General features: G+C 40.1%; 2 protein-coding genes across 2 annotated transcripts in view; one reads left to right on the top strand and one right to left on the bottom strand.

The window, feature by feature from the left end:
* prkdc (protein kinase, DNA-activated, catalytic subunit) overlaps positions 1-2,963 on the bottom strand; it is a 49,813-nt gene extending 46,850 nt beyond the window's left edge. The window contains exons 1-10 of the mRNA XM_072450561.1: positions 2,783-2,963; positions 2,193-2,269; positions 2,007-2,111; positions 1,843-1,917; positions 1,072-1,180; positions 881-993; positions 717-816; positions 514-569; positions 392-422; positions 100-257 (exon numbers count right to left, since the gene is read on the bottom strand). Coding sequence (XP_072306662.1) covers positions 100-257; positions 392-422; positions 514-569; positions 717-816; positions 881-993; positions 1,072-1,180; positions 1,843-1,917; positions 2,007-2,111; positions 2,193-2,269; positions 2,783-2,948 — 990 coding nt within the window. The 5' untranslated portion in view covers positions 2,949-2,963. The remainder of the gene's footprint in view (positions 1-99; positions 258-391; positions 423-513; positions 570-716; positions 817-880; positions 994-1,071; positions 1,181-1,842; positions 1,918-2,006; positions 2,112-2,192; positions 2,270-2,782) is intronic.
* Positions 2,964-4,340: 1,377 nt separating this feature from the next.
* Positions 4,341-25,630, top strand: part of arhgap29a (Rho GTPase activating protein 29a) — a 50,331-nt gene continuing 29,041 nt past the window's right edge. The window contains exons 1-2 of the mRNA XM_072450559.1: positions 4,341-4,489; positions 5,335-5,740. Of these exons, the coding sequence (XP_072306660.1) occupies positions 5,437-5,740 (304 nt within the window). The 5' untranslated portion in view covers positions 4,341-4,489; positions 5,335-5,436. The remainder of the gene's footprint in view (positions 4,490-5,334; positions 5,741-25,630) is intronic.

The following is a 25,630-nucleotide window of genomic DNA, read 5'->3' as shown; positions in this document are numbered from 1 at the left end:
CAAATGAGTGATTAGAATTGTGTATTTTAGACAGACAGAGAAGGGTACACATTTAAGAATATCTGTATAATAGTGTAGTATTGTATAAGAGTACTTCACCTGCTTGAGGAAGGCTTCCAGCGCATAATAGCTGGTCTTCTTCATCTCCGGGTTGATATGTCCACAAAGTTTTGACATCACCTCGAATATGGTTCTGTAGTGGTCCGTTAGACAGGTGCTAAACTGAGACGCGTGTTTCCCAAATAGTCTCAATCCAGCTGTTAAATACCCAAAGGAAATACTTTATTGCCATTTCGAACTCCCAGTGATTTACTAACAAGTCAAAAGGTATCGTCCTCACTATTATCACGTTGTACTACTATTACTACCTATTTGTCAATGAAATACTTGCCAAATGTAACAGCATATCGGGTCATTTCCATCTACGTGACAAGAAAATGCACAGAAAAATAAACAATGGTAAATGTACCCATGATGAACCACATAATCAGACGACGGTCACGTCTCGTTTACCTGAGGGCTGATTGCTTTTAAGGCATAATCAAAGATTTCTTTGGATGTTGTTGGGTCTGTAACATAGAAAATAGAAATGTCGTAAAGGTCTGACCATTTTCTTTCATTATTTTAGAATAAATCACCCATAAAACGCGCAATAATTTGAAACAGAAATGTGTCTTATTGATGGTTAAATGTTAAAATAGGCATGTACCACAAACCTTCTTCTGTTGTCTTGGCAAAGTTGACCATTAAAGCGGTTAAACCTTTCAAACATCCAGCAACGACAAACAGTTTGGGTTCCCTTGTCAACGACGTCATCTTAAACACAAATATGCGTTCGTCATTATTTACACACTATATTCACATGTTTATTCTCGCACACCTGCTCTTTCAGCTCTCCCAGATAAGCCTTATACAGTTTGTCCGAATTGTTGACCATTTCATCCGGGTGGACCTCCGCAAGAACTCCCAGCAACTCATAGATTTTACCGAGCACTAAAAGCATGCAGAAAAACAACAACACTGAATGAATCCATCTCAAGTGACACGTTTCTAATGTGAACAAATATTTACCTGAATCTGGGAGCTTGTTTTTCTGACATAGCTCGCTGTAAAATTTCTCAAAAAGGTCTCGGACTCGGAAATCGGCGACAACGGAGGAGGATCTTGTCGTTTTAAGGACCTGGGAATGTGTGAAGTCTTATTTTACTTCACAAGGGATTAAAAATATTCTAAATGTATATCACAGACGGGTGTAATAGACAGGATAATGTTGTTTTTTCAGATGGTAAAAAAAGAATATAGAGGCAGTTGTTTAAAGCAGCACTTTTCAAGAGCTTTTATCTTATATCTTGGTCGACTAAAATCAGACTAAAAACTATAAAGCGTCTCAACAATCTGACCAAATACCTGACCCAAACTACACGCACAAAAAAAATATTCATGGGTTTCAAGCAAATTATTCCATTTTGTGAGTACCTTTCCCCAATCAATATATATTCTCTCAATTTCTACATAATGGTCTTGCAGTCCTGTCGTAATAGCTTAAAATCCATGGCCAGTAAACGGCTTCTTTACATGTAAAAAGGGAGATCAAAGTCACAATACATTCCAAAAACTCTGGCTTACACGGTCCATGTTTTCTCTTTTCTGCTCCCAATAAAATATTTAGTCGACTATGACATTATAGACCCATTCACCCACCCAATCAATCAAACGACTAAAAGCAGAACAAATACCTTAAACTTCGATGTTGGTATAGGGCTTGATGGCATTGGAAACTGTGCAAACCCTTTTTATGTTGCCTGTATTTTGGTTTATCATATAAGAACATACAAAACAAACCTTGATAAGCAGATCCAGCACTGGAGCCCGGCATTTGGCCCCTTTATCTTTAGTGTACACCACCACACAAGTGTCCTGGGCATAAGAAGATAAATAAACTGCATTACTGAGGAAAGAGCAGTGATTTTGATTTTGTTACAGTAGATTTAGTCAGTGCAACTTACTTTAATGTCAATTGCATACGTTTTCTCCCAGCCACGGAGTCTGGGAGAAACTTTGTCCAAAAACGTGTCCAAGAAAGCCAAAATGTCCACCCGAGCGTCACGGAGCTACCAAAATCACAGCAATAAGTCAACAAAACATTACATTCAAGTATATTTTATTTTTTGTATGTTTTATTTCTGTTTCACCTCATCAAACCGCAGGGTTTTTTTGAGAAAACAAAGCAGCCCATCGTCTTTGGAGAACAACAAGGACATCTGCAAAGCTTTAAATCAAAAATGGAAAAGTGGAAATATGAACAAAGATAAAATGTGAAGACAAACCAAGTTCTAAAATCTTAGAATTCACCAGAAATGAATAATCAGAGCAGTGTTTACAGTACGGATGCATGACAAAACCTGTGTGTCCTCCACTCTACATGAACAGGTACATGAAATATAGATTTTAAAGTGAGCAGAAATGTGCCCAATTCTGTCTTCAACTGTACTAAAGTGAACACCTGCGTTTATGCGGTTGTTGCTTTGTTTTGCTGTGACGCGCCTGTGCGTGACCGTGACCCGCCCCGCCCACTTTGGAGTCATTCATTTGAATAAACAAAGCACGATCAAAATGAGAAATGTTAATCCTACTAATAAAAACAGGCGTATAAGTGCATAAAACGAGTACAAAAACGTCAATAACACACAACAACTAAAAAGTATTGAACTTGAAGCGCGGATTGGTGATTGGTGCGTTTACTCGGGGTTTATTTTACGCACGAGCTTCTCTGCGCACTTACCGAGCTCACTGTCGGACGGGGTGAGCAGACACTCCTGCCCCAAGTCTCCAACAATGTCGTGGCATCTGAGAGCGGCACCGCGACTGTCCTGGTCCGAAAGTGACTCGTGCAGTTTGAGCAGAAGTCCCTGGATGCCTCCCGCGGCGGAGCTGGGAGCCGCGGACATGACCACGGCCACGGTTTACGCCAAAGCGAGCGCGAGACGGTGCATTGCTTTTGGCCCGGGCGATGGAGAGACGTGACAGGTGACAGAGACTCGGCCCGCGCGCCACTGTTCCAAAACCTGCACACAACTCGTATCAGGAAGCGAACAGGAAGTGCTCCGCGGGGTTTCAAAATAAGCGCGTGTTGTTGTTTTGAATGACGTAAATCAATGATAAAACATGTTGATTTAGTTATGAGGTAAAGTTATAAGTGCTTTTGTAAATATATATGTATATGTTTTGCTGGTGTATTAATAATGAGTTTTCTGATGGACTTGCACTACATCCCATTCGCCAGCAGATGTCAGACGTGTGCAGTTTATGACACGTTCAGCAGCTGCAATACGGTCTGATGCGTTTATTATTGATGTCATACATTTCCAACCTAAGCAAACAATAATTGGCGGGCTGAACTTATCTGCTGTGATAACGGTCCTGCAACTTCACACCATTTAGTGTCGCTTTATCGTGTTTGTTTTCTGACTTCTATTTCTATTTTAATGCCTAATTCCATCCATTATCCAATTAACAACTGATTTTACACACAAAAACAACAACAAAACAACCCAGCAATCTTCAATACAGATAAACATGATTAAATTTACCTATAATTTATGCTTGTCCAAATTTTTACTCTACTTTCACAGTGTTGTGCTTCATTATCTCTTTTGATCTCTCTTTTTGTATCTTGAGGAGAGACACTGTGGGTGAAAAAATCTTGAATTTAAATGTATTGTATAAATTTTAAACGTCTGTTCTTGACGCACATGAATGTAAGAAAAACAATATTACAAGCGTTTCATCATGCCACGTTTTCATATAGAAATGTGGCTTATTATGTGTACAAATGACAAATAGAATTTTTTGGGACATTTAAATCTGAAAAATTGACCTATCCAGGTTCAAAGGTCTTGATTAAATTTGAATGGATTATTCAGTTTTTGAGTAAACTATAGCTTACTGTACATTTGAAATTTTGCCTATTTTTTTAGACTTAAAACTAGAACAAATCAGGTTCAGAATTAGATATCAACAAATCCTTCTGTACATTCTGTCAGAGGAAAAGTTTGGTGTGTGTGTGTGTGTGTGTAGGTGCTACTTCAAGCGCTAATCTGTATGGCCCTTTAAGGTGATGTCCTAGTGTGACGTCATCAATTGTAAAAAAATAATAATAAACTTTTTACTATGAAAGATAAGAGCTTTCCATGACCGACACCTGTTGCACACGAGGGCGGTGCGTCACTGCGTCACACCAGCGCCAACCCAAATCCTGGCGCGGACCAATGAAAAGTCACAGAGCGGTCACGTGGTGAGAGGATCCCACTCGGCGCACGCACACACACAAACAAGGCGCGCACACCAGGCACACAAGCCGGATAGTGGCGAGTTTGGGACGCGGCGCTGGGAGATCGCGGACTATCCCGTGTTGGTGAACCGGTCTCGGGGTCTGCTCGCGTTATTACCGGATTTTGCTCGGCGGCGATGTGATATTACACCACGACAGGTGCGTTTCTGGGCCGAGATTGTGGATTTACTTGGAGGATCTTTACGCATGACACTTGTTGGTGAGTTGCGCCGAATGGATGAACGCGTTGCCTGCTGTTCCTCTTCGAGTCGTGGTTACATCTAAACAAACGTGGCCATAAAAGTTCCATTAACCAAATCAAATGGAAATCTTGACCACTACAGTGTTTTTTAACTGCTGTCTCTAAGTTTACAGTGTTTCCTACAGTTTTATTCTCTGAGACTGTCGTGGCACACTTAATACATTTATTGAATAACATTATTGTATAACTGTCACTTATTTCCTCTTATGATCAGAAAAAAAGCACTGCTTACATATTCATAAATATATTTACTTCTTTATGTTTATGACGATACTACAAGCATAACATGATTTGTTTCTGTTATGTTGGTTTTTAAGACTATGGGGGGGCCACTATAGTCTCTCTATTAATGTGAAATTCTGAATTAACACTGTTTTGTAGTCAAATCAGACATGGTGAACAATATGTTGTGTGCAAAAACACATTGGGCTATTCTTTATCCTAATAATATGACCAAAAAGAGACCGCAAATCCCTTGGTAATTGTAGTAATGTAATAGTTTTATCTTCTCACTTAACACTAAGTCTGTTTTGGTGTATTTTGTGGCCTATTAATTGGTGTCATTGTGAATGTCTTACCTTACCTCATGAAACATAAACGAGTAGATTGTCTTTTGTGTGTGTTGAAGCTGGAACTTGACATGCTTTTATGCTTAAGTTTCTTTAATAAAATCACGTAACAAGAAGCCCATTCAACTACAAGGGAAATTTGAGCCTTATTCCTCTTCTCTTTCTTATTGCAGTGCCATCCATCCCAGAAGTGTTGCAGCGCTGTGTCTGAAAGTTGGCTTGAATACTGGAATAACTCTGCACTCGGCCTCTGGGCCACTGGACTCCGAGAAGACATGTTGGCGGCGATGCTCCGCCAGAGCTCCAGTGGTGGATCTGGAGGTGGCAGTAGCGGCAACGGCAGCAGTAGTGGAGCCAAAATCGCTATGGGCATCACCAGGCTCTCCAGCTCCAGCCTTGGTTCCTCTGGGGACCACGCGGGACCATATGCAGCGGGACGGGGGAACAAGAGTGGATCGGTCAGCTCAGACGGTCCAGATACCCCTGTGTCAGACCCCCACTACATCATGCAGCTGGTCAGCGACGTGCGCAAGTTTGCTGATGTGCTTCTGCAGCTCAAGGAGGTGTTCAACTCCAAAGGTATGGACCGGAAAAAACTTAACTTTCAACACGTTACACACAAAACTCGAGCCCCTAAATTGTTCTAATGTTATACTTCGTTTGAAATGTTTGCAAACAAAATATTCCTAAATGGCATTGAAAACTTAATTCTGCCAACTGGACTAAAGTCTTTATGAGTGCATAATGTTTCACCACTCATCCAAGTTGCTGTTTAGCTCTTCAGTGCTGGTTGAAAATGTCTTTTAACTGACAAGCATTGTGATTTAGATTGTAATGAATGATTCTGCTAACTGTTATCTGCATCCAGGAGCAATAACGTTTGACAAAAGACTGAAAAAGCAACTGCACAATTACATTCATGCACAAAACTAATGCAGAATCTCATGCATTTCAGGACAGTAGACGTCTAAACTACACATTTAGCAGGGTTTAGACATAATTAGACTGAAAATAAGATTCAAATTGCAATTTTGATTTGATTGCGATATATCTTGCTGCCCTAGTACAGAGTGTAATATGTAGATTAGTTGAAGAATCTGATCACCAGTATTTGTCTCTGCGTTTACTCATTCAGCATACTATTTTTATTGCTTTTGATTTTTTAAATTGCAGTCCTACCCATGTCATTATTACACCCACCTATTTATAGAGCAATGCCAAATGAGTTCACGGCACACTGCAGTAACTGGTTTAAAGCAGTTGGAGCTGAATCTGTGGCTTTATGTTGGAAAATCACTGTCTTGAGTAAACCTCTACTTTAACGTTGCCACAACAGCTTTGCATGTGGGTTTGTCTTTGTTACACGTGTGATTAATTCCAAGTAAAATCAGGTTTGCCCTCCCCTTGTTTCTGTATTGAAAAGCATTTGTTTCATAATATTAAGGGTACAAGCATAAGGTGTACTTGAGTTTTATACTGGTACAATAGCTGCCTAGTGTAAGCATGGTCAAAGGGCTTTCTAATGGAATCTAGCTGCCAATGAAATCTTGTGTAAATAATGTTGCATTCACCACAATGTACACAGTGCCAGCTCTATCTGCCTGTTTTGTCCCCTGGTGGCCTTGGCTCTGCGGTCACTCAACCCACCTCCAAATTTTCCACAGCGCACAACATATCGTTTCCCACAGGCGATCCTTGTTTGAAGAGTTTTATCAAATATGTTCAGCACTGTGCGTCTGTTTTGACGGCGATCACACTCGACCGACGGAGCTGGTCCTTGATTGATCCCACTTTAATCCGTATGTAGTCGTGCTGAAGAACTTTAGCAAAATTGTGCTTTTCGGGGTTAGATTTGCGTTTATTTCTGTTTTGAATTTAAACCCTTCTAGGAGTATAATCATTTGAGACAAGACGGAAATCTGAATTTATGAACTAATCCAACAAGGACTTGCATTTAAAAACATATTAGTAGGTCTAAACTACAGGGTTTGCAGGTTTTATACAGAATATGACTGGATATTTTGTTTTTTGTACAGGTAAGTAATTGCTGTCGTCCATTGAAACTGCGATTTCGATTGCACTAGTATGTAGACTTGGTTTGGTCTTGTTATAGTCCGGGTTTGGTCATGGTCTAGTTCTAGTTTAGTCCCAATATCACAAGTTGATAATTTGTGGTGTGCAAGCCTTAATTATTAAACATTTCCTTTTATTTGTTAGTATTTTCTTGTAGGGTTGCGACTTAATTAAGATTAATTGCAACTAGTCAAATACAGAAATAGTTGTCAACCAATTAAGTAATCGAGTACTGGTCAATATGCAGACTCCAAAACATGCCATGATCCGAGAGAAGAGGTTTTATTACACAGACAGAGCAAGAATCGCATAAAAATGACATGGGAAATGTGTAAAATGTTTTTTGATGAACATACCTCATCATCTACCTTCATCTCTAATAATCTCCACTCAGTTCAGCTCTATACAGGGTACAATTCATTAAAAATCTCATTCTCTTTTGTGTTCCAAGTAACTAATTAATCAAAAGAATAATAACTAGACTAATTGATTACCATAATAACATAAGTTGCAGCCCTAGTTTCTTCTTTCTATACATTGTGATCAAACTATAACTAGACTATTGGGAGTACCATAAGCTCACGTATTATCGGAAAACAACGTATTCTTTTTGAAGCTTTTTGAGTTGCCATAAAGATGACATTAAGTGCACTTCACCATGATGCCCTGCCCTAAATAATGCAGCTGACTCTTACCAAATAAAGGAACGGGGCCTGGACATGTTACCGTCTGTTCCCCCGCCTAACGTGGGTGTTTGCTACATTCCTGATATGGTGTGTTTGGACTTATCATCAGATTTGTTCCAAGTGCCGTCGTTTTATGCCATCCGCGACGGCCAACCGCAGTGAGAAGGAATCCCAAGCTCTCTCATTGTTGTCCAGGGAGGTCAGGGAACGTGCTTGACCCCGGCGGGACAGGCTGGCGTTGGAGAGAGCAAGGCTGGAATTGCAACAGACACTTGTTTTTTTGTTTTGTTTTTTAAGCTTGAGAGACTTTGTAGTGGGCTGACAGCATGCTCGAGATCAAAGCAGCGAATAATGGGGTGGGAGTGATGTCTTAGTATCCAAATAAACTGCTCAGAAAACTTTGATTATTGGTAGTTTTGGGTTACTACAACTTTAGTCTCTACTGCTCAATTAATTTTGGTTGTAGACTATTATTTTTAGTGTACATTAAGACTTTTAAAATGCCAAATAAAGGTTGAAATATGGTGACTGAAGGTTTCTAAATGGAGAATATTTATGAATAAGGTGTGATATTGGTGAAAATATAAATGTTTGACATTTTGATTTCATATTGCAGCTGTTTTTGCCATAAAAAGTTATTTTCGGATGTGTTTTACAGTCTGTATAGTTCAGATAACGATTAAGTTGATCAAAATACAACTAAGATTATTTTTAAAGTTGACTAGTCACAGTTTCAAATTATATTAATTATATACAATATACAGACCAATAGATCTATTTTACATAAGTGCTAAACATACCTTGCCGGCGTTTTACAGATGAAGGAGGCTGCATAGTGAACATGCAAATAATTAGTGTGTTCTTAAGAACCAGTTTTCTTCTTGCCATTTAGTTCTGTCACTGCCTTGGAGTTGAAACAGTGTTCTCATTTACTCCGGTAAATTAGTGTCTATCTCTCAAATTTAAGTTCTGTTCATTTGAATTGAACGACTGAGTGCTATTTTTTATTTATTTTATTTATTTTATTTATTTTATTTATTTTATTTATTTTATTTATTTTATTTATTTTATTTATTTTGCCATGGCTAATTGGCAACACCAGTCCCTGGAAGTGCTTTTAACAGATCAGAGTTCTGTAAATGATGTGTTAAATGAGTTTAACATTAATAAAAGCAATAGATACAGTGGATATGTTTGCAGCAATATACCACTGTTGCTGTTGGATGAGTCTGTGTTTTGAATGTGGTGATACCGGTTATTGTCTTTATTGTCTATCACAATTTTATTTTCCTTGTAGACAAATACAAGACAGAGCACAAAGAGAGAGACGTTTTGTGGTGATACATTTGAAAGCCTTATGGAAAAGACAATCAGCTGTTTTTGTCAGGCGTAAACCTCTGCACCTTGTCATTGTCTAAGCACAGCACTTCAGGGCATTAGCGGAGCGCACTAACAGCTTTACAAGGGCTGTTGGCGTGCGATGTGATTGGACGCGATTTAAATCCCTCCTCTAATTTATGGCCATATTGTCTGCACCGCGCATCACAATAGTTCAGACCTCTCATTACTCCGGTCATTCACGGCAGCTGAAGGGAAAAGCTCTTTTAGGCCGCGAGCGAGCCAATGGCGGAGGGCAAAAGTGGGTCTAGAGCAGTGAACCCATCAGCGCATGCATTCATGGTTGGTAAGAGTCTCATGCGTTCATCCAGTACTTGGCTTTGTGGCTAATCGGCCATGTTTGAAAAGTTAAAAAAACACAAAGTTATTTTCCATTCCCAAGACAGAAATAGCTTTTGGATTGCTCCCCCTGGGGTTCCCTAAAACCAGCTATAAATGGTAATTGCGGGGCCTGGTTTGTGTCGATGCGTGTTTTCCTACAATGTAAAGCAAATGTGTGACCAAAAAAAATAAAATCAAGGTTATCAAAAGTGTTATGCTATTTTTAGTTGCCTTAAATGGTTGGTTAAATACATTTACCATGGTTTATCTTTGCTTTCTTAGACCAATTCTGCTACATTTAACAATACGTTTTACCATTTAAGACCTTGTTGTACTTTGGGCGATATGGAGAATGATATTATTAAGTGTTAAAATGTTTCTTTAAACATATTAGTTGAGTTTTACTTGCCAGACAAATGTGAAATTTCTATTAAATGAATCACAAAATTGCCGAAATATCAACATAATGTTTTCATTCTTATTGTTAACCAGCTCTTTTTACCGCATTATTTAATTTTTTACTCCACACAAAATGCTTTTTATTGAAATCGAGCATAGTTGTACCTTCCTTTGAACTGATTATCTACTATTCAATACAACCGTATGAAGCTATTGTCAGTTAGTTTTCTGTTATCCCGTCCAACGCGTCTTCCCGTGCGGTCAAGTCCCGAGGAACCCGTCCGCTTTGCTCACGCCATCTCCGTGTTATTTACGCTGATTTTCAAGGTCACAACCCGGTCCAGTGACATGTGACGGACACGGCGGTAATTGGTGAGGATTATTATTGGAAGGACGGTTCTTCGGGGCGGGGTCACCGAGGACGTTTTGAAGGCCAGGACTAGAGCAGTTGGAGAAGGTGCCCCTCGTGCCTTTTGTGTTTTAGGGTGAATAGGGGCCTCCAAAGCCACTCCATCATAAGATTAGGCTGCAAAACATGTGGCCCCCATAGCATGTCTTCATTCCCCTCAATAACGGGCAGTGTGTGTGTTGTTTTGACGTTCCATAGTCTGACTTTGCCATAAATTCAGATGGATAGAGCCCAATGGAGCTCAAGGAGATTGACAAGACTAATACGACAACTGATTTTAACCATAAATTGTGCCAGTATGTATTTATAAACTCGTGAAATTCTTCTGTAGATTTCTTTGCATGCATTGTTCAGTTCAATCAATTGTTCTGGATCTACAAAGTCAGAGTTTGATGATGATCAAGTTGTGCTTGTTTTGTCTTCTTTTCAGCACTTTGGAGACTTACAGTTGGTAAAATGTGCTATACAAATAAAGTTGGATTGTTGTGTGGATGCTTATTAATATACAAAGTTCTTTTTTGAATAGAAATAAATGCAGACGTTTTGTCAAAAGAGGTTTTAATAGAATTTATGAGCAATAGAATGGGATTATTTTTGGTTGATTTTTGGCATTACTTTTCTTCCATTACTTTTATGCTTTTATTGCTTCAAAACTCTCCTAATCTAACCTGTAACTGGCCTGTCACCTACTCGTCTCCGTGGAGATACAGTTTAATGCCATTCTTTGGAACAGTCTACCTGTAATCTGTGCAAAGCGAACACTTCGCCACGCAAGAAACTTAAACTGTTGTTCCGTAGCTTCAAACCGGACATCTTAATGTAGACATCCGTAGAACCTTCCATGACCTGTAAATATGTTTTGGCATCGCTTCAACGCAACCTTCTGATTATTGTTGTTACGCCGGAGTGCCACAGATGTTTTGTCGCTGGCACGGACAGGTGGTTCATCACTGCGCCGGCGCTTCAGTTCTGCGATGAGCAATGAACACCAATTTACCGTGTCAGCGGCTTAACTGCGCGATTGCACCTGCGAGCGATTGAGCTGAGGGAACGAGGCGGTCGCCACAGAGATCAGAGTAAAGCGAAGTACTAGTAAAGGGACGGAGCAACTGCCATAATAACTGATTTTATGTTCACTGTCGATGGCGAGTGAGTTATTGTTGACACAGATTGGCAGCCACTTTGCATCAGTATCAGTACAGAAGGTTGTTAGTTTGAAATCTGCAATGAGTTGAATGGCATTGGAATAAAGGAATCTAAATTGGAAAACAAATGAAAAATCCCGGACAAAAATTTTCTTAATGCCAGAAAGTATTCGGAAAGGCTTGAAGAAGAAAGCAAAAAAGAGAGGGAGGAAGAAAGGAGCAGACAAGTGACTGAGGGAAGAGTGGATGAAAGGATCTAGGAAACAAGGAAGTACAAAAGGAAAGATTAGAGAGATGAAAGAAGGGGTTAGCAGTGGAATCTAGGACGTAATTAAGAAAAGCAGACGTAAATGAAATGAGTGCGCTTCCAAGGAATTCAGATGTAAGATTTTAAGATGTCACGTGATCAAAGAGGATTTTAATGTTAATGTTTTAATGTTTTGCCTGCCAGACTCACTTTACTCACACAGTTTCATCATGAACAGTCTTTCATTACTTTGATGTACACATTCACTTCTTTTTTCTACAACCAACAGGAAAAAGTAAAAATAATTAGCCCACAGAGAAGTTTCTGTTAACCGTTGTCCCCTTATTAGCTTGATAAATAATTTTTTTTCAAAGAATTGTCACCTGCTTAGTGGTTTGTAACAGCTCATTACCAGAGCCCATACTCGGGTACAGCGTGGCACCATTAAGGGCTCAATATTGCACAATTTCTTAAGAATTCTTATTTTTTCTTAGGAATCATAGGCTACTTTTGTCAGAACTCCGTCACCATTAGTCACTGTTGTAATTTATTCGTGTTACCTGTCAGCTGCATGTGCATGTTTCTGTCACAAGAGGTGAGTCTCAAGTGTCCTGCGTTAATCAGTATTTGGCTTTGAGGTTCGCTGCTCTCTGACAAAAAAATGAGTGCTGGTTGGTAATTATTAACACGTTGTCACTAAAATAGCTTCTTTCTCAGTGTGATGTAATGTATAATAAAAGGTTTTAAGTGTTGACCGCTTTATGACTAATACACTTGGGTTTTTAAAGGCTTCTTTTGTGAAATGACCGGGGTCAATGCCACTGGTATAATTGACTGTAGTGGACTCATTCTGACTCAGACGAAACCCAAAATGGACCACTAAGACTACAGGCATGACATGTTACCAGGCATATAGTTGTGCTGCAGGGTGGCCAAGGGGTTTTGTCACAGCACGTATGCAAACGTCTGTTCTGGCCTCACTTCACCCCCAAAATAAGTCAGAAATTTTGGAGAAATAATCATCGTTTGGTTTGCATCGCTTGTTTATTTAAAAATGACAACTTTTAAACACTTTTGGATACTTTAAAAATGCATAAATGATTGAAAATGACAGACAACATGGTTCTTTTATAGTCAAGGAGTCACCCAAAGCAGTGGTTCTCAACCCGAGGGTCCCAGACATTGCAGGAAGTCTCTAGAGCTTTGTCTGGTCAGAGGGTCAGGTCATCAAACTAGTTATTTTTGCTAATAAAATAATAATGAGAAACTAAATGAGTAATTTGTAAATGGGTAAGGGAACATAAACGCAACAATTGCAGTTTATTTGTCTGACATAAATGTTTATTAGTTGGCATTTTCGGGGCGGGGGGGGGCTAGCACTGCATGTTCAAACACCCTAATTAAAACCAAAGTAACAATCCTAATATTAACCCCAACCTTACCCCCTGTTGTGGAATAATGTATAATCTAATCTCATTTTAGTGAGTCATCAGCATAGATCACAGCTAACACATTCACCCAACAAAGTTAACGTACATCACTTAAGGAAACTTCAGATTTCGCCATATCGTTGAAATACTGAAGACATTTCCTATTAAGAGCCTACCTATTTCCTCTTCTCCACCTTTACGTAATGCCATGTGGATGTGGGAAAATTATTGTTTTCTTTCTGAATCCCAGCGAGGACGTGAAAACATTGTGGGAAAGTGGATCCTCAGAGAAATGCACCCGTGTATTTTACTGGTTTGTTTTCCAAATCACCGCTTGTGAAATACCATCCTAAAATTAGCCCTGCACTTGGTATTTTCCCCGTTTTCCAGACTGTCTTAATGACTTCAACTATGCTGTGTTTGGACAGTCTAGTGTAAAAGGTCTGGGATCCGCTGTAAAACATGTCGGAGCTTCTTCTTGCCTCAAAAATCTGCCTTTTATGGTCCTTTTTGTAGCGGCTGTATTGAAAGCCTTTGTAAATTACCCACAAGGCCAGAAGTCAACTCTTTTGCTTTGAAGTTTTGAAGATCAAGTTACCTCTAGTGTTTCTTTTCTAAATTAATTTCCCCCAAAACCTCCTAAATTTAATCATTTGCCCACTTATCTTGTTAACTAAGCTGTCTAACAGGATTTATTACATTATCTGAAGAGATTTGCCCGCTCCTTGTTTTTAAAGCTCAGCGCCGCAGTTGAATCTCACCAATTAAAGTGCACTCAATTGTGACATATGGTGTACCCTTATCCCCTCCGCCTGCGACATAACAAGGCCTCAAACTATTCCCAACCCACAGACTTTGTTTAGTGAAGCAGAATGTTGCAATTAAAGTACAAGGCAAAACCTGTACTATCTTTTTTTAAAGTTTAATAGCCCAAAAGCATAGCCGATTTCTACATTGTTTACTGGGGAGCTCTCTTTCTCTCTTCTCTACTTTTCCATTCTCGTTGGACAGATTTACAGTTCTGGGCACTGTGTTTTCTTTTTCTGCTCGGGTTGCATTGTTCCAGGCGGCTGTCAATGTCTGCTGCGCACTTTGATTAAGGTCCAGGATTCCCACACACGAGTAGCCAAACACTGATCCTCCACATGTTGTTCCTCCAAACACTGTTCCTCCAGAAACTGTTCCTCCAAAAACTGTTCCTCCAAACACTGTTCCTCCAAACACTGTTCCTCCAAAAACTGTTCCTCCAAAAACTGTTCCTCCAAACACTGTTCCTCCAAAAACTGTTCCTCCAAAAACTGTTCCTCCAAACACTGTTCCTCCAAACACTGTTCCTCCAAACACTGTTCCTCCAAACACTGTTCCTCCAAACACTGTTCCTCCAAAAACTGTTCCTCCAAACACTGTTCCTCCAAACACTGTTCCTCCAAACACTGTTCCTCCAAACACTGTTCCTCCAAACACTTCTCCTCCAAACACTGTTCCTCCAAACACTTCTCCTCCAAACACTGTTCCTCCAAAAACTGTTCCTCCAAACACTGTTCCTCCAAACACTGTTCCTCCAAACACTGTTCCTCCAAACACTTCTCCTCCAAAAACTATTCCTCCAAAAACTGTTCCTCCAAAAACCGTTCCTCCAAAAACTGTTCCTCCAAACACTGTTCCTCCAAACACTTCTCCTCCAAAAACTGTTCCTCCAAACACTGTTCCTCCAAAAACTGTTCCTCCAAAAACTGTTCCTCCAAAAACTTTTCCTTGAAACCCTGTTCCTCCAAACCCTGTTCCTCCAAACCCTGTTCCTCCAAACCCTGTTCCTCCAAACACTGTTCCTCCAAACACTGTTCCTCCAAACACAGTTCCTCCAAAAACTGTTCCTCCAAACACTGTTCCTTCAAACACCACTGTTTCTCGACACACTTCTTCCTTCAAAAACAGTTCCTCCACACGCTGTTCCTTCAAACCCTGTTCCTTCAAACCCTCTTCCTCCAAACCCTGTTCCTCCAAACCCTGTTCCTCCAAACCCTGTTCCTCCAAACACTGTTCCTCCAAACCCTGTTCCTCCAAACACTGTTCCTCCAAACACTGTTCCTCCAAACACTCTTCCTCCAAACCCTGTTCCTCCAAACACTGTTCCTCCAAACCCTGTTCCTCCAAACACTGTTCCTCCAAACACTCTTCCTCCAAACCCTGTTCCTCCAAACACTGTTCCTCCAAACACTGTTCCTCCAAACCCTGTTCCTCCAAACCCTGTTCCTCCAAACCCTGTTCCTCCAAACACTGTTCCTCCAAACACTGTTCCTCCAAACACTGTTCCTTCAAACACCACTGTTTCTCGACACACTTCTTCCTTCAAAAACAGTTCCTCCACACGCTGTTCCTTCAAACCCTGTTCCTTCAAACCCTCTTCCTCCAAACCCTGTTCCTCCAAACCCTGTTCCTCCAAACCCTGTTCCTCCAAACACTGTTCCTCCAAACCCTGTTCCTCCAAACACTGTTCCTCCAAACACTGTTCCTCCAAACACTCTTCCTCCAAACCCTGTTCCTCCAAACACTGTTCCTCCAAACCCTGTTCCTCCAAACACTGTTCCTCCAAACACTCTTCCTCCAAACCCTGTTCCTCCAAACACTGTTCCTCCAAACACTGTTCCTCCAAACCCTGTTCCTCCAAACCCTGTTCCTCCAAACACTGTTCCTCCAAACACTGTTCCTCCAAACACTGTTCCTCCAAACACTGTTCCTCCAAACACTGTTCCTTCAAACACCACTGTTTCTCGACACACTTCTTCCTTCAAAAACAGTTCCTCCACACGCTGTTCCTTCAAACCCTGTTCCTTCAAACCCTCTTCCTCCAAACCCTGTTCCTCCAAACCCTGTTCCTCCAAACACTGTTCCTCCAAACACTGTTCCTCCAAACACTGTTCCTCCAAACACTGTTCCTCCAAACACTGTTCCTCCAAACCCTGTTCCTCCAAACACTGTTCCTCCAAACACTGTTCCTCCAAACACTGTTCCTCCACAAACACTGTTCCTCCAAACACTGTTCCTCCACAAACACTGTTCCTCCACAAACACTGTTCCTCCACAAACACTGTTCCTCCACAAACACTGTTCCTCCACAAACACTGTTCCTCCACAAACACTGTTCCTCCAAACACTAGTGAACCTAATTGTGCAGGACAAATATAGTTTGCAGTCTACTTTAATGCACTTTATTTGTAGAATGTATGAAATTTCAATACCGGCAACATAATATTAGACAAAAATAACATTCACTCAATAAACAACTTAAAGAACATAAGCCTTTTTTACACCAATGTATTTTTGTTGTCGAGGCATTATCTCATAATAGAAGCATTTTGCATTACACACGTTTTCTTCAGTTTCACGTTACAATCATTTGCAAAACGTGCTTGATTGATGGCATTACTCAGACAATAGACTTCAGGTTCAACCCCTGATGTGGATTTGTTTTGGTTGTTTTCAGTCGCCTTGGATTAGACGTGTGAGACACAGATGGCAAAATTACATCCCGTCTTAAGTAGCCCCCAAATCTGTAGTCCGCACCCATTTGACCTGGAGGCATTGTCATCATTTCATCATTTCATCATTTCTGCACTTATCTCTGTCCATATCATAGTTTTATCTCTTAACTAACCGTTGCGTAATTGATTACATTTTTACAACTTTGTCAAAACGTTCCTGCCTCGGGAATGAAGAGTTCATTTTAAGATATCCTCTGCTCATGTATGAATTAGAGATCCACCGATATGTTTTTTTTTTCATTGCCGATTGTTTAAAATCTAGAGAAACCGATGACATTAAGCTCTGATATTTTAGGGCCAATATGTAGGGCCAATTTTTATCTTTGGAAATTACCACCAACTTCCCCGCAAACCGGTTTTACCACAAACTGGATAAGAGAGCGGTTCAGTCACATTTTGTGCAGTGGTGTGTAGTGTATTTGTAAGTGTACAAATGCAATTCAGTGTTATGCGTGTCCGTAGGCAGCAACAAACCATCGGCCTACGCTAACATGTGCAAATGTCTCTAATATGAATTTATTTGCTTTTCGCTAGCAACAGATGGTGCAAGCTTTGCTAATTGTATCTTTTTGAGGTAAGGTATTATCATTAAATTTATGGCCTCACAATTAAATGGACCCAAAGCGCTCCGACGATTAAGGACTGGACTAATATCATAACAGTCATACGAAAAATGGAAAAAACAACATCAGGATGCAACTTAAAAATAGACTAATTAAAAAAAAAAGGACAAAATGGGACAATTATTCAGAATTTAATATGCTCTAATTCCTCCTTTTTTCTTCTTTTTTTCTGATGCCGCTCCTTTATTTTCTTTTACCACCCTTTTCAGTTGTTGTTGTTGTTGTTTTGTTTTTTGTTGATCAATGTTCTAATAAAAAAAAGACCCAAAAAAAGGATGATGCCGAAAAATCTATTAGAAAAAGATAAAATTAACAACATCACAATATACATTTTTTGTGTAATTGATTTGACTCAAGCTTCCCCACGTTATAGTCAAAGTGAAGGATATACATTTGGCATTATTTTATATGTACTGTATATATATTGGGCCAACAATAATGATTAGGCATTTACACTGGTAAGAAATGTAAGTATACTCAAATGTCTAAATAAACATTAACTGTTTAACCTGGAGCCATTTTCCTTATGTTAACCTAATATTTGTTTAGGATCCTCCAGTCTCGTGAAGGTCTGTGTTGTTTAAGCACACAGAGGCCATTCTTCCAGGATTATAGTCTGGTTTGACAGTGTCCTTTTGTTCTCGGGGCAGAGTTTTACGGCTCACCTCTCCGTCCCGCCTCCTGACAGGTGTACTCCAAGTCTTCCAGACCAAACTTCACACATGTTGAGGAGATTTTCCACATCCCGGCTCCACTGAAAACCCCCGTTTCTTCACAATCTTTCGAGGGTGACTGTAGACCTCTCAGTGATCGGTTTGACAGGCAGATTAAAAGGAACCCACTCGGGAGGTTTTGTAGTTTCTCTAATAGGAGAGCATAGTTGGGATGCCAGTGTTAAACGGTGGATCAACAGGAAACGTGATGGTTGCAGTGGTGAGGAGGGATCTTGGACAAAAATGTGGTCTGGTTTTCTTCAGCCTTCACCGGCAGCTCAGAGAATTAAGGTCTAAAAAGGAACCGTACAGTTTGCGTTCAAAAAGGGATTTTCCAAAGGTAAACGTGTGGGAATCACTATATATTGCTACTGTTAAGTTCACCACAACTTTTATTTTAGAAAACGCCAACTAATGATATCCAGTATTTACAATTTTACACCCCAAAGTCTAAAAAAATGATATGATAATTAGATATTGAGACTATTGCACAATGCCACAATGTGTTCTGGATAAAAAAAAGAATATAAATCTCATCATCATTTACCTTATAAACTGAAATATATATATATATATTTTTAATTTTGAATGCCCGTCCTGAATGTTACAACCCAACCCCCTTTGGATTTCTCTTGACTACAGGGATTGACACATTTACACATGGCTTTCCATCCTCTCAAATTGGATCTGATATTGCATGATGTTTTTCTAATATTGTGTTTTCCTTGTGAATATCAAAAATGACCAAATTTCTCAAAGACATTTTATCAAAACATATATTAAGTTGGTATAGTTTGCATTGCTTTTCAACAACAGGCTTGACAACAGTCCTGGCCCGGTAACATCCACGTGAAAGCCCCCCACCTCGGCAGAAGATGCTGTGTGTCCACCCCAGGGCTCCATCTTAAATACCCTTTCTTTTGTGAATTCAGTCATGGGAAAGAAGGCTTCAAAGCTGGACCGGCGGGTACTGCTTCGGTCATAAGTGTGAGGTCTGCAAAAGGCAAAGTTCCCCTGGCTTTTTCCTGACTCCTTGTAATCTGCTAATCCGGAGAGTGGACCACCGGTGATCTGACGAAAGAGGTGCACCAGGAAGCATGCCGTGGAAGGGGGATGTATAGCCCACCCAATGCACAGGCCACAACCAAAGTGTTAAAGGTTAAGTGGACTCCTTTTGACGAGGCCCTTGTGGTTCGCATGTGAATTGAGACGGTCAGTGTTTCAACTGTGCAAAAGGCCAAAAAAACCTTTATGGATGCGCGAGAATGTGGCATTTGACCTCCACCAATTAAAGCAGAATCCCACTGAACAAACCAAAGGTGATTGTGTTACGTGGTGATTCATTTTTAAAGAATGTGCAAAGTGCAAACCCTAAGGCAATCTATGAACAGTTTGGGTGGGGCGAGATTGAGAAAAATGAATTTCTTGCTTATTTTGTAGTATCCCGATAACATGAGTCAAACAATATTATGTCAATCCAACAGAAATGTGTTAAAACATGTCTTTAAACGTATTAGTTGAGATTTAATCATCAGACAAACGTGAAATGTCTGTAAATTTAATCCCAAACATGCAAAAATGTCACCATAAACCCTTATTTTACATAATAGTTTACATTTTTGTTTTTAATCTGCTTGTTTTGAAGCCTTTGCATTATAAACATAAACTCGCTTTATATAATATTCATGTAGCTCCCTCTAATTTGAACTCCCTGGACTCTAAAAGTAAACATAAAATTTAAATTGTTGCTTTAACTTAGAAGCAACCTTTTATGCGTAATAGTTTAACAATTTCTTTTCAATAACCTGTCTAAAAAATGGTGTATGATTGTATGGTTTTACAGAATAGTACAGTTAGGAAAGTCTACAAAAGTCAAGTCTTCATTCCTGTATTCAGCTTGGCCACCAGAGTTGCTTATCTCAAAGTTTATTGGTGTTTCCACAGCCTGTCCCACATCCTCTGTCCCCCCCCCCCCCCCCCCCCGAGCGCCAGCCTCTGCCATTTGATCGGACCTCCGCCGGCCCAGTTGTGACATGTTTAGTGATTTCACACTCGCTTTGTGGCAATACGGAGCCCTCCTTTCTCCCAAACGTTTCGGGGCATAAATAATACATCGCTCCCATCATTTGCAATGCATGACTGAACATAGCAAGGGTCACGACGAGAGGAATGTTGCCAAGTCACTTTGTGTCAAGAAGCGGTTCAAATTTAGTCCGTTTCTACCTCCCCGATGGAATTTTTTTTCAAGCAATGGTCGTCTGGTTAAATGTCAGGGCTTCGATTGCATTGACATTTCCATTTAATCCTTTATTACAAGGTATGCCGTAGAATTTGAAGAACCGCTTCATAAATCTGTTACAATTACGTGACACAAACTAACACAAAATATTGACCGATAAGCATGGAAGATTCTGCTAGAGGTCTTTCTTGACTAAATGCTTTTCGTTTATCCAGGCTTAAACTGACAACACTTAATAGATAAGATAAAATGAAGTAAAAGAACCTTTATTTGTCCTACAATGAGACCATTCCTGTGTTGCAACTCGGAGCAAGAACAGAAGAATAAAATACAAACATTTAGATGAATAACTATTAAAATAGACTTAAATCCCAACCATTTAACTAGAATATTACAACAGCGTTTTTTTGGCCTGATATTTCCTTGTTTGGCGCTTTGTAAAGGTTTAAAAACGTTTTAATTTTGGCAGGAAACCCTGAGATGCACTTTACTTCTGGCACTTATCTCTGTCTGATAATAACACTGATCTTAACTCCTTAAAAGGTTCTGTTTTTAAGGATTACCTGTGGAAAATCTCCCTGGCAACAAATGCTACAAATATGACACTTCATGACTTGAGGTTTGGGCATATTTTACTTTCCCGTGACATGAAAACATTCGCAGTGAGTGTTATTGCCTGGACGTTTTAGTTACGAAGGTGTCATCCCGATTGCGAATGATCTGACAGCGTGTTTTCATTTCGGATTCCCCCCCATCCCATCCCAGCCCCTCCTCCCGCCCCTCATTCCTGCGCCTCCCCATCCCAAACAAGAGGCAGGAATGTCGGGTTTCCATGACGCTGATGAAGTAAAAACCTGGCAATGCTCCCGCTCCTCTCCCTTCAGTCTGATCCCCCCGCGTAGCGCTCATTCACTCGGGGGGGGGGGGGGTTATTATGCCCAGGAATGCGTAGCCCCCACTGCGGAGAAGGGTAGTGGGGTGTCGGGGTAATTTGGGACACAACCCTTCCTCCCCACCACCACTTTCCTGACTTTTTTTTCTCTCTTTCAAACTCCTCCCCGATCAACTCCGACAACCCTTCCTCCCCTGAACCGGCGCGCACAGACAAAGACGCGCATATCCACTCTGCCGTCCTGTCCCGTTCAAGTGAAAGGCTGCCGTTGTGATTTATTGTTCCATAAATGCTTCATGTGTTGAGCCCATGAGGCGGCCTGGCCCACTGTTTGCTATTGGCCCCAGGGACAAAAGTGAGTTTTTCAGCACTCAAACAAATCCCCAGCTCAAAACTCCGGTGGTATTCCCTTGGGATAACTGGACAACCTTCAACTCAGAGTTTTTGGTGTTTTTTTTTTAGGACTGTTGTTTGTGAATTGTAATAAGGGTGCGAGTAGAAATTAGGAAATGCTGTTTGAGGAATAAGGCTGAGATTGATTGAGGATGATTGATTTTGGTACACTCTTAATTAGAGGTGGGAGATGTACATAATAATAATAATAATAATGCAAGTGTTGTTCTGGAAATGTACAAAATTAGAGTATTGAGTATATCATCTATAATTAAAATCTGGTAAAAAATACAGCAAAAAAGAGAAAAAAGTCTTGTGTGGGTGTAAATTAGGGCTGCAATTAACAATTATTTTGCTCATTTTTTTAAGCTGCCAGTTGTTTAGATTGCGAAGAAGGCCTGTGAATGAAATGTTTGCTAAATTTGACGGAGAATTTGCAACAGATTTGTTTTTTTCATTCATTTTACATATTTCTTGTGTCATCAAACCTCTTCTCTCAGCTCAGAGCATGTTTGATAGTTGATTATTGCGATCAATCGATTGAACTAGTTTCCACCTTGATGTTGTCCTGCTGAGCCTGTGAACACAACTGTAATGTCTTGCTAATTAGCCTCTATTCAGTGTACTCTAGCATGATAAATCGCGTACACTGACTATCAAAACTCAGAGGAAGACCCCGTGGATGCTTTCACTCACTGCTGTACTGTTCTCCTACTGTTTGACTGCTCCAGGATTAAATATTGGGTTACACGCTCCGTGAATGGCTTGTATGGACTGCATGGAAGCGATTTTCGCCCATTGTTTGTGTAATGTCCACAAATGGGACCTAAACGGACCAGGACCAATTAAGGGCTGTGGGGTTGAATGGGCTTGTTGTAAACACCGACCATTATCAGATCATCGTGAGCTTCATCCTACGGGAACAGGACGACAAAATCTACACACGAGAAATATGCACTTTTTTTTGCACGTTTTTGTCAAATTAAATTGAATATCAAAGTAATAGAAATCGATATGAACAAAAAGTTGAAGTACCTTTTGTTGAATACTCTTACTGAACCACTAGATGGAGTCACGAGCAAATGTCAGCAGTTTTTACAAGGCTAGAAACAACAAGTTTGAGGGAAACGAGAGTTTTTCAATTCTTCACGATTATTGTCACCATGATCAATCGACAGTGAAATCCGTTTTGTTGATTTTAACCAAATTATCTTGACATTGGTACTTGTTGCTCCAGATTTTGATCAACTAATGTCACTAAATTTATGTATTAAAATAAATATTATACCTTTCTTGTGTTGGCTGACTACCATCCAATCTAAAACCATTGGAATTGTAAAGATATAGTATTTTAGAAAGTCTTGATGTTTATTTCCGAGCCTACTTCGCTTTAATTTCGCACATTTTGGGACTCTATTGAAAATACCTAGACAGCTGTTTGCAGGGGGGATAGGAAATGAAATTGAGGCTATTACTCCAAGAATCCGCTCTTGTTGGAGCTCTACAATATGAGCCAAATATAACCTTATGTACTCTTTTCCCAGAGCGATTCGCAGTGACGCAATACTTTTATTAAACAGAAATCAAAACAGCTCTTCCGTATTATTAATTTGCCTCTACATCCACGTTTATCTACATTTAACAGTGCGGTTGCGTAACACCTGCTTTTGTGTACATCGAGCCGGCTTAAGCACCACTTGTACAGAATGGACTTGTCTTTCTTTGATGCAGCTCTTTGCCTCAAAAAAAACGCCTCGTCCTGCCTCCTGAGGTGCAATCCTCCGAATAAAAGCACCAGCGGCTTACGTCAGAGACACCGCTGGACAGAGTGACATCTGATGAAGACGGATGAAAATGGTTGCCGTGTTGGAGAATGGGGGGCTCTCCAGGTCCTGTGGAGAGGCTCTGGCAAGGCAGAAGTAATGGGGCGAGTTGGCACGGAGGCGGCGGTGTAGTTTTAAAAGAACAGATTAGGCTGTGCTTGTGCAATTATGTAAGTAATGTTTTAGTTTGAAAAAAATATGTTTAAAAACAAAAAAAAAAATATTTCCAGGCAATTTAAAAGCCATTTTTTTATTATTTTTTCAGTTCCTCTGCCAAACTCACTCATCCATTTCTGAACCAAGACCATTAATGTCAAATCCATTGGAATTCTGCATTTTACACTCGGTTAGCTAGACACTTATTTACATATTCAATTAAAGGGAGGTTAGTCTTAAGCTTGGTTTGTTTTTTTAACCAAGCAAGGCCCAAAAGTTAGAGCTTAGATATTGGGACATGTTTATGAATAATCGGCAATGGGCTCACATAAATTATTTATGTATTTATTTATTTATTTTGAATTAGGACATGATAATTAATATGTCAGCACAGGCAAAATTGTCTTTGTTTTCCTTAAACATTAAATTAATCAACAACAGACATAACTTGACTTTACAAAAGATTAAACATTAAATGTATTATAGGCTACGTGTCTTTTGAGGAACCAGTATTCATCTAGGAAATTATTTATTTTGTCCAGTGCAGTCTAAATGCTTGCACAATGCATTTTCCAAGGAAACATTGGCTCCAAACGTTGCAAACTATGAAAAACCACTGCTGTTTTGGCGACTCGACCACACTTTCACCTCATCGTTTACCATTGTGAATAATGAGTCGTCGGTTTGTGCCACTGTATTTGGCACCAATTAAACTGAAATTCACACTTCAATTAAGCCTTTTCATTTCAGCCCATAGCGCTTAATTGTTAAATAGTCTGGTATTTTTGGGACGTGCTTGGCCTGGAGCCGCAGCCACCTCCTGACCTCCGCTACGGCGCTATTTTCCAGTCCAGAGCCAGTCACTCCGGGCTTTGAATTTGGGCTCAGTGGTGCATGGGTAATATTTAGGCTTCACTGATTGCTTGTATTGAGGATGTCTGTACAGCATCACAAGAATATATGGCCCTTTTGTCTTTTACAATCAGGGCGACGCCGACAGGGTCCTATAAGAAGACTTTTAATGCATTTTGCTGCAAGTGTGGTCCTATGTAGATTGGCACGGACTGGCCTACTTTCCTACACTCTTTTGTCAATGTCCCTCTACTTGTTTTTGTGATGTTTTGGCCTGTTGCTCCTGGGTATGTCACCTACGAGTTACCGGTAGTTAGTTGGTTAGCTGGATTTCCGGAATCACTGCATTGTCACAGCAGCCTCACAGACCAAAACGCATCACTGGCCCCGCATTTTAAAAAGTGGGCTTTGTGAATAAAGAGCAAAATAGTGGGCCGCTAAAGTCTTGTTGAGCCCTGTTTGCATGAAGGGGTAATCCGGGGCCGGTCGTCAGCACAAACTGTGGCTTTAATTGTCCCACCACTCTCCACTTGTCTGTCGGACAGCAAGGTTTCTGTTTTTGTTTTGTTTTAAGCGACCTTTATTTTGAAAGGGGAGGAGCAAAACGTGACAAGAAACGCATGACTGGTATTTGACCATATGAAACAAAACAGCAGACAGGTTTGCTACTGTGCATTTAGTGTGATTATAGCTTATGAAGGTTACTTGATTCGACGTAACGTGTAATCATCTGGTGCCCTTCCTGCTGCACGAACTGATGATGAAGCAGCAAGGTCATGGAGGTAAAGAAAAGGTAATTGCTAATGGAGTAATGTATAACAAGGGTACGTTATCACTATAGTTACACACATTCCAAGCCGTGTAGTAGGCATTGTTGTTCTTTCCAGCAGCTCCTCGCACAGAATGAGTAATTTTGACAAGTTCTTCAATTGCAAATATTCAACCAGGTTTTGCACTGGCATTAAAATGTACCTGTGACCTCACTCTTTTTTATTTTTTTAAGAAGACCAGAAAGCGACATTTTTTAAAATAAAAATAAAAATTTAAACTAAACAGCAACAAGAAACACAATCATGGCACTAAAATTAAAGTCGGTCAAATTTGTCCATTTCCAAATGAAGTCATATT

The sequence above is a fragment of the Eucyclogobius newberryi genome, unplaced genomic scaffold (assembly GCF_026437365.1).
Source record: "Eucyclogobius newberryi isolate DKJ021-1_F unplaced genomic scaffold, fEucNew1.0.hap1 SCAF_18, whole genome shotgun sequence".
NCBI lineage: Eukaryota > Metazoa > Chordata > Actinopteri > Gobiiformes > Gobiidae > Eucyclogobius > Eucyclogobius newberryi.
This window is presented reverse-complemented; position numbering and strand designations above follow the sequence as displayed.